This window comes from Emiliania huxleyi (assembly GCF_000372725.1).
Source record: "Emiliania huxleyi CCMP1516 chromosome Unknown EMIHUscaffold_16, whole genome shotgun sequence".
In the NCBI taxonomy this organism is placed as follows: Eukaryota; Haptophyta; order Isochrysidales; family Noelaerhabdaceae; genus Emiliania; species Emiliania huxleyi.
The window spans coordinates 976,858-986,015 of record NW_005200982.1 but is presented as its reverse complement, the minus strand read 5'-3'; the positions used below and the strand labels follow the sequence as shown (position 1 = coordinate 986,015).

The 9,158-nt window shown below is 64.4% G+C and overlaps 2 protein-coding genes across 2 annotated transcripts; one reads left to right on the top strand and one right to left on the bottom strand.

Moving 5' to 3' along the window:
- Positions 1–3,554: 3,554 nt before the first annotated feature.
- EMIHUDRAFT_46225 (hypothetical protein) lies at positions 3,555–4,379 on the bottom strand (the record flags this gene model as incomplete). Its single annotated transcript, XM_005785628.1, has 2 exons — positions 3,555–3,689; positions 3,936–4,379. Coding segments are annotated over 2 exons (579 nt in total), but the record flags the coding sequence as incomplete, so codon positions are not given.
- A 1,074-nt stretch (positions 4,380–5,453) lies between these two features.
- Positions 5,454–8,893, top strand: EMIHUDRAFT_462657 (hypothetical protein; the record flags this gene model as incomplete). Its single annotated transcript, XM_005785627.1, has 13 exons — positions 5,454–5,842; positions 5,975–6,043; positions 6,179–6,231; positions 6,310–6,344; positions 6,573–6,645; positions 6,722–6,765; positions 7,210–7,272; positions 7,644–7,712; positions 8,065–8,131; positions 8,338–8,354; positions 8,424–8,493; positions 8,573–8,622; positions 8,695–8,893. 13 exons carry the CDS (start codon positions 5,454–5,456, stop codon positions 8,755–8,757), a joined length of 1,062 nt encoding a protein of 353 aa, XP_005785684.1. The 3' UTR covers positions 8,758–8,893.
- Between the last annotated feature and the right edge of the window lie 265 nt (positions 8,894–9,158).

The following is a 9,158-nucleotide window of genomic DNA, read 5'->3' as shown; positions in this document are numbered from 1 at the left end:
GAGGAGGGAGGAGGCGACGCTGCCCCCGCCGCCCCCGCCGCTCACCCTGGCGAGGGCGGGGGCGCCGGTCGCGTCGCGCAGCAGCCACGCCCCGCCGCCTGCATGTGTCGCGGACATGTGATGGACGCGTCGTGGACGTGTCGCTGCAGCAGCGCCGCGCCGCCGCCTCCGAGACCAATCGAGACCGAGGAGGAGGAGGAGGAGGAGGGGGCGGAGGGGGCGGAGGGGGCGGAGGGGGCGGAGGGGGCGGAGGGGGCGGAGAAGCGAGGCGAGGAGAGGGAGGCGGAGGAGACGACGAGGAGGGGGCCGCCGCCGCCGCCGAGCAAGCTGAGGTGGTCGCAGCAGGAGGCGAGCTCCGCAGCGGGGGAGGGGTAGACTTGGAGGGAGGCGGCGAGGGAGGCGGGGAGGGCGTCGGAGGGGGCGGCGAGGGAGAGGCGCCCCTCGCCGCCCAGCGAAACGGTGAAGAGGGTGAGGGCAACCTCCCTCCCTCCGGCGGGGAGGGAGGCTGCCAGCAGGAAGACGCGCGGAGTCCTAATTAAGAATTGACTGATTAGCAACCAGAACTGAGCCATTCGGCGGACAGCAGCGAGGGGCGCGGTTGCCCATCCGCCGCAGCCGGCGCTGCGGCGACGGAGACGGCGGCGGCGGGCGCGCCTCCGATGCGCTGGTGCTTGCGGAGGAGGGGGAGGAGGGGGCAGGAGGCGCCGAGGGAAAAGACTGCTCCTCCTCCGCCCCCGCCCCCCTCCACGCCCCACACCTCCACCCCTCCCTCCCCGCGCAGCACCAGCACGCCGCCGCTGCAAGGCGCGAGCCGCACGGGCGCGCCGCCGCCGCCGTCGCCTCCGCCGCCGCCGTCGCCCCGAAGCGCGTCGCCTCCTCCTCCTCCTCCTCCTCCTCCTCCCCCTCCCCCGCGAAGGTAGGAAGCGACAGAGCCTAATCTCCCCCTCCGGCGCATCAGAGGGAGGAGGCCGAGGCGTTAGGCGGAGGGAAGCGGCGGCGTGCGGCGCCGAGAAGCGACCGGAAGCCCGAGGAGGCGGAGGAGGCGGAGGGGTGCGGAGTGAGGGTGAGGCCCCCCCCGCCGCCCCCCGCGCTGAGGACGGCGCTGCGCAGGCCTTCGCTGCCGGAGACTGAGAGAGGGTAGAGGCCGGAAGAGCCTGATTGGTGGAAGAGAGGGGACCTCTCAGTTCGTCGTCGGTGTGCGCCGGAGGCAGAGAGCGGGGAGAGGGTGGTGGCGCCGGCGGCGGGGGAAGAGACAGACAGCAGCGCGGCGCACACGCGCGAGGCGGAGGAGGAGGAGGAGGAGGAGGAGGAGGAGGAGGAGGGTGAAGGCGCGGCGAGCTCGAGGGGAGATTCGCCTAGTCAAGAAAAAGAACTAGCCGTCAATGATCAGCGCCTAGCCGCGGCGAGCTCGAGGGGGAGATTAGTCCCTCGGCGAGGAGGAGGGGGGCGGAGGCGGCGGCGGTGAGGGCGGCGAGGCGGCCGGCCGCCCTCCCGCCCCCGCCTCCTCCTCCTCGAGCGAGTGACGCTTCCACCTGTTCGAACCGCGGCATCGCTGTGAAGAGGCGGGGGGCGTTCACACACCCCGCGGCGGAGGGAGGTGTGAACAGGGTCCACCTCACCTGCGCGCGATACCTCGGCGATACCTCGGCTGTATCTCGGCTGTATCTCGGCTGTATCTCGGCGGCGACATCTCGGCGACATCTCGGCGACATCTCGGCGACATCTCGGCGACACCTCGGTGACACCTCGCTGCTGTCTCGGCTGTGTCTCGGCTCTGCCTCGCGCCTCTCTGTCGGTTGGGGGGGGAAGGCAGTACGCCGCGGCCGTGTAGGTCGCTCGGCCGTCCCACGCCTGGAAGATCGAGAGAGAGGGAGAGTCACATCACACACGTCACATCCTAGCGGTGCAGGGCGCCGCGCCGTCCCGCGCCTCGCCCACCATCGCACTATCGTCATCTCTAGTCGACTTGTCAGTATCTCAGTGACCAGCGGCTCTCGTGTGTGCGTCGGCCGGCCGTCCCGCGCCTGGGCTACACGCCTCGTGGCATCGTCACATCAGCATGTGCGTGTGCATGTTGCATGTGCATGTGTGTGCGTGTGTGTATGTGCGTGTGTGTGTGTGCGTGTGCGTGTGCGTGCGTGTGTGCGTGTGCGTGTGCGTGTGCGTGTGCATGTGCACGTGCATGTGCGTGTGTATGTGCGTGTGGCACACTAGCTGTAGTGCCGTCCAAGCCGAGGCCACACAATGTGGTGTGCTAGGGGTGTAGTGGTGAACAAGCTCTAGGCCTGCGCGCCTGGCCAGCCCAGACGGCGAGCAAGAGAGGCGCCTGATGCGTTGGCAAGGAACGCGATCGTTACTCACTGTAGTCTCATGACTCTGATCTCAATCTTGCTTTGCCATAGTGTTATCAACGCATCATGGAGTGTGAATTAATTAAATGATAGTGTTATCAACGCATCATGGAGTGTGAGTTATTAAATGAAGTGTTATCAACGCATCATGGAGTGAATTCTTAAATGATTTGTTACGGCGGGAGAGGCTGCCTCGGTGCCGCCGCCGCCCTCCTCGCGCAGCGGCGCCAGCGCGCAGGTCAGCGCCGCGTGCGAGACCGAGCAGTCGGCGGACGGCGGCGCGAGCCTACCAGTGCACAGCGTCTAACATCTGAATGTGCAGCAGCGCGAGACCGGAGCAGCCGGCCGGCGGAGGCGGTGGCCGGTGCGAGGCGTTGGGAAGCCCCCCGCGCCACACGACGAGGGACTGGCCGTACGCGGCCCAGCAGAGCGTCGACATGGCCGCCGAGCCGCCCGTCGCCGCCCCGCCGCCCAGGGAGAAGGGCTGCGCGCTCCCGACCACCTGCCGCGTCCGGATCTCGGCCGCCACCTCCGGAGGGTACTCAGCGAGGACAGAGAGGTGGGCGGTCGCGCCGCCGGCGCCCAGGACCGCGCCGACGCCGCTCTCCGGCCCGAAAGAGGCGGCTTGTACGTCCGCCGCCTCGGCGACGGCGGCGGCGGCGGCGGCAGCGCGGGGCGGGCGGCGGGCAAAGGGCGAGAAGGCGTCTTGCGCCGGCGTCGGAGTGGAGCCGCCGCCGAGGCGCATCAGCGCGCCGGCGGGCGACTGCGGGTCGCGCGTCTTGGGCGCCTTGAGCGAGAAGTCCGGAGGGAGCTGCATGGCAGTCTGTACGCGCTCAAAAAAAGAAATAATTTCCCGCGGTCCTGCGCGAGGATTTTTTCACAGATCGCACAACACTGGTCAGGGACTGGGGCGCGCACTAAAGAAGAATTCGCTACCGCCTATTCACACCGTCGGCCGTCGCCAAGGTGACTCGTCCAGACTACAGACTTCAGACTTCAGACTTAGAACAAATGAGCTTCCTCGAGAGGGGATGTGGGGAGTCCGAGCCATCCGAGCCGCTCGGCGGTCCGCCGCGCCTCCTCCAGCGAGATCATCTCCACCAGATTCCCGTCACGCAGCCGCGCCGCCCGCTGCCCGTCCGCCATCCACCGGACAGCCTCGCCGACGGGTGCGCTCTGCTTGAAGAAGACTGCATCCACGCCGCCGTCTGCGTGCCGGTAGACGCCGCGCCCCTCAAACAAGCCCGCCTTCCACTCACCTTCGTAGATGTCGCCGTCGGCGAACCGCATGACGCCGCGCCCCTCGCGCTCTCCCGCCGCGTTGTACTCGCCCTCGTACTCCCCCTGCTTGAATTCCCCGCCCTTGCAAGTTTTCGTGTTGCTCACCTCGGCAGCGTGCTCATGGCTCAGCTCGTACCGGTCGCCCTCGTAGACGGTGCCGTCGGTGGTGGGAAACGGAGACGGAAGGGGGAGTCCGAGCCGTTTGACGGTCCGCCGCGCCTCCTCCAGCGAGATGAGCGCAACCCCCTTCCCGTCTCGCAGGCGGGTCGCGGTCGTCGCCGTCAGATACAATCCTTCCCCGACTTTCGCTTCCTGCTTGTAGAAGGCCGTATCCGCGCTGCCGTCAGCGTACCGGTAGACGCCGCGCCCATCCCTCTTGCCCGCCTTCCACTCGCCGTCGTAGGTATCGCCGTTGACGTACTGCATGGCGCCGCGCCCCTGCGGCATGTCCGCCTCGTACTCGCCCTCGTAAACGTCGCCGCTGGCGAACCGCATAACGCCGCGCCCCTCCCTCTCGTCCGCCTTCCACTCGCCCTCGTAGACGGTGCCGTCGGCGTACCGCTCGACGCCGCGCCCCTCCCTCTTATCCGTCTTCCACTCGCCGTCGTAGACGTTGCCGTCGGCGTGCCGGTAGACGCCGCGCCCCTCGCGCACACCCGCCTTCCACTCGCCCTCGTAGACGGTGCCGCCGAAACTCCCCCAGACGCCGCGTCCCTCGGGCCGACCCTCCTGCAACTCGCCCGCATAGTCGCCGTTGCCGTACCGCATGGCGCCGCGCCCCTCGCGCTCGACGGTGTATCCCGCCTCGAACATGGAGCCCGTCAACACTATCTCTTCGGACCCAACGTTGACGAGCGCCGGCATGAGCGGCGAGAACATGATGAGAGACACAAAAAGCGCCGAATATAAGAAAAACTCTGCACGCCTGGGCGGGGCAGTGGGCGCGTGGCGTGTGCGTGTGTGCGACTGCAACAAAGGACCGCTCGCAAGGGACCATTGGGTTGTATTATTAACAACGAAGGCGCCCTCAGAAAAACTATCAGGAGGCGGGTCCTGTGAGTGTGTCACACACACACACACACTCACACACACACACACACACACACACACACACACACACACACACACACACACACACACACACACACACTCACTCACTCACTCACGTCCTGCAGTTAGGGGGGAAACACTCTTGTAGCATGTGTGACACGCTCTTGTAGCATGCAGCACACAGACTGCATGGATTTGCCTCTCGACTCAGTAACTTGGAGCACTTGGAGTGCAGTCGGTAACCTCACATCCAGGGCCGGGGAGCTAAGAAGCGCACCCAGCGGGCCGGATGATCGGCATCGGGCTACGGGCTAGAGAGCCCTGACCCCTAGGGGGAGTGCGCGTTCGCAGGGAAAGGGCCGTAAAGTAAACACGGGTCTCCGAGGGTTGGCTCCGCGCTCCGGGTTTCCCCTAGCAGCAGACCGCCCCCTCTTCTTGGAGCTATAATGGACACCAGACCTGAAAGAAAGAAAGAAAGAAAACAGACAACCCAAGGGAGGGATGGGAGAACGGCACGCCGCCACCACACAGGGATTTTAAGGAGAGGAGTGTGATACACCAGACCTGAAGAAGAAAGAAAGAAAACAGACAACCCAAGGGAGGGATGGGAGGACGGCACGCCGCCACCACACAGGGATTTTAAGGAGAGGGGTGTGATGCGCTAGCCGTCGCCCACCCTGAACACGACACACACGGGATGCCAAATTTCTTTTTCGCGAGCCGGGCGCCTCTTTCAGCCTTTCGCCTCTCTCCTCCTCTCAGCCGCCGCGCATGGTCTACCTCTACCACGAGCGGCAGGAGGCCGCCCTCTGCGGCCAGCACTGCCTCAACAACCTGCTCCAGGGCCCGCACTTCACCGCCGGCGACCTCGCCGACATCGCGACCGCGCTCGACCAGCAGGAGCGGAAGCTGATGCTCGAGGCGGGGATGACGGCGGAGGCGCGCGCGTTCATGAGCGAGGACTCGTCGAACGTCGACGCGTCGGGCAACTTCTCCATCCAGGTCCTCTCGCAGGCGCTGCAGAACGTGTTTGGTCTCGCGCTCGAGGACTCGCGCCGGCCCGAGAACCGGAGCCTGATGCAGTCGCCGGACGCGCAGACGGGCTTCGTGCTTAACCGGCACTCGCACTGGTACTGCCTCCGCAAGCTCAACAACCAGTGGTGGCCACGCGCCGAGGAGACGCCGCTGCGTGGGCGGCGTCTCTTCACAGCTGTGCCTGTGAACAGGTGGGCGTGTTCACCGCCAGAGCCGCGGGACGCCTTGGCTCTCTTCACAGCTGCCGGTGTGAACAGGTGGTCGTGCAACTCGACCCAGATGGCGCCTGAGCGGATCACGTCGAGCGGCAACTTCTCGGGCCTGAGGCGGGGAGATATGGGGGAGATGTGGGGAGATGTGGGAGATGCGACGTCTCAACAGCTCTTTCGGCGCTCTTCAAACCGCGACACCTCCGCCGCCTCCTCGCTGTGCTAGCCTCTCCCCACCTGCCCCGTTCACAGCTCCGAGCTCCGCAACCTCGCCTCGGACAACTGGACAGTCTTTGTCGTCAAAGGAATGGACCAGCAGCCGCACCGCCATTGCCTTGCTGCCGACTCGCACGCCCTAGCCTCCCCCGTTGTGTGGCGAATAGGAGACCGCTGGCCGCAGCCCGCGCCGCGCAATCAGGCGGCCGAGATCCGCCGAGATCCGCCGAGATCTGGCCGAGATTTGGCCGAGATCTGGCCGAGGTCCTCACACCCCTCTCTCGCCCATCAACTAGTCCTTGCACCACGAGCTAGAGGTTTAGGTGTAGGTAGACAGGTGTGACGAACGGTCTGGCTCGGACCGGGCACCAGCGCGGTGGGTGTGGACGCGGGACTAGCCAACCAGCCCTCGATGCCTCCTCCTTCCTAGGGGGCGCCCCCTTCGAACTGGGTCGACCCCGCGAGCCCGCCCCGCGACCCGAACGAGCCCGCCGAGTTTAGCGGCGCGACGACTGCAGTAGCGCGGAGGGAGATGTTTGAGGGGGAAGGGGCAGGGGCGAGGCGCGGTGCCGTGAGTAGGGTCGACGTTTGGCAACGCGGCGCCGCGGCAGGAGGCGCCGAAGGTGGAGGCGTAGCCGAGAGATGGCCGAGAGGTGGTGGGGTTTGTGGAAGAGAGGTCTCCGAGAGGTGGCGGGCATGTGGCATAGAGATGGCGGGAGGCGCCACAGGGGGAGGAGGGCAGGCCATTCTTAGCTCTTGGGGCAGTTCGGAGTGAGTGGTTGGTGAGGTTTCGACGAGCCATCAACAGGGTGAGGCCTTGTCCTGGGGCAGGGGTTGGCAGACTGAAAGAGCTTCAGAGTCATGGCTGATGGGTGGAGGCGTTCTCGGGGCAGGGCAGTATCAGCAAGTTTCTTAAGCTATCATTATGTTCTGATAGGTGGAGGCGTTCTCGGGGCAGGGCAGTATCAGCAAGTTTCTTAATCTATCATTATGTTCTGATAGGTGGAGGCGTTCTCGGGGCAGGGCAGTATCAGCAAGTTTCTTAATCTATCATTATGTTCTGATAGGTGGAGGCGTTCTCGGGGCAGGGGCGGTCGCTCGGCGGCAGCAAGCGGCCCGCGCCGGCGGAGGTCGCTTTTTAATTAATAACTAATTGATGTGTGCATACGTGGAGGTCGCTGAAAGAGTTAATGGGCGATTAACGAGTGCATGGGTCCCTCGTGCAGTACTCATCAAATGCATGCTTGATGCCTTGGCGCCAGTTCGCTTTGATCATTAGTACTTCAGTAATCTTTACTAAGCCCATAAGTCCCTCGTGCATTAATCGTCTACCGCATGCTTGATGCCCCGGTGTCAGGCTGCTTTGATGATAATTAGCTTAAGTACTCCCTACGGCCATTCTCCACGATCGAGTAACCGTAGTACTTAAGCAATCCTCACTAAGCCCATAAAAGTCCCTCGTGCAGTAATTACGGATGCATGCTTGATGGCCCGGCGCCAGGTTGCCGACCTCAGCGAGGAGGAGCAGCTGGCGATGGCGCTCTCTCTCTCGCAGGAGCTCGCGGGGCAGGCGAGCCGAGAGACAGCCGAGAGACAGCCGAGAGGCAGCCGAGAGACAGCCGAGAGACAGCCGAGGGGCAGCCGAGAGACAGCCGAGGGACAGCCGAGAGACAGCCGAGAGGCAGCCGAGAGACAGCCGAGAGACAGCCGAGGGACAGCCGAGAGGCAGCCGAGAGACAGCCGAGAGACAGCCGAGAGACAGTCGAGAGGCAGCCGAGAGGCAGCCGAGGGGCAGCCGAGGGGCAGCCGAGAGACAGCCGAGAGACAGCCGAGAGACAGCCGAGAGGCAGGCGAGAGACAGCCGAGAGGCAGCCGAGAGACAGCCGAGGGACAGCCGAGAGACAGCCGAGACATCTCCGCAGGCCCGCACGCCCTCCGAGCCGATTGTCGTCGACGAGGCGTCGCCCACAACCACGCTGCGGGCCCGCAGATGGCGGAGAAGCAGCGCTGTGCTACGCAGTGCTAGTTAGTGTTGATTTCATGCTTTAGGTCCGCAGATGGCGGAGGAGCAGCGTGCTAAAGGGGTGCGTCAGTGCTGATTGGTGCTACTGTAGGTCCGCATGGCGGAAGGATGGGAGGTGCTAGTGCTAAAAAGGTGTGCTAACTAGTGTTATTGGTGCTGCTGTAGGTCCGCATGGCGGACGGAAGCAAGGCCCTCTTCACGGCTGGCGGCCCGACATGCTGTGAACGGCGTCTCTTCACAGCGCGCGGTTGTGAACAGGCGGTCATCAAGGCGAACCACACACACACAGTCGACCAGCTGAAGCGGCACGTTGCTTCTCTCGCGCCCGGTACCGCCGACACGCTCAGCAGAGGTGGCTTTCGCGCCGTTAGCTTCTCCACACTTCCTCTTCACGCTCCTCGCCGCAGGCGTCGCCTTCTCGCTCAAGGGAGGTTTCCCGCCAAAGCCGCTCGAGGAGGGGGAGGCTTGTGGCCCGCCCTTTTAGTTACACTCCACTCATGAGTTCGCGGAGTGGCTCTTTGATTAGGAGGGAGGCCTCTCGCTCGCCGACGCGAAGCTGCTCAACGAGGTGCTCGTCTTCTGCCCCGAGTGACGAACTCGACGCGGTTGTGGGCCAGGCTGTGCTTCCACGGCGGCATCCGACACATCGCTCTTGCGTCGCTTCTCTAAGCTGAAAGCTCTAACCGCTAACGTACTCAACTGTCAGTTTGGGGCGCCGCGTGTGGAAACCCAAAACGAAACCGAGGGCACCCCCATTTCTATGCATAACCTCGCGTTCTCCACACTTTCTTGCTCCACGCGCGCATCTCCACACTTATCGCTTTCTTGCTGACGGCTCCCGGGAGACACCGCGCGCCCTTCCCAAGGTGTTCTCTCGAGAGACCACTTTTCCCCCCGGCGCTATATTTTATTTAGTAGAAATGTGTTCGGGGTTCGTATATATATGTTTTATGCTGGTTTGTGTACTTAATTTGTTTGTTTGTGAATTTATTC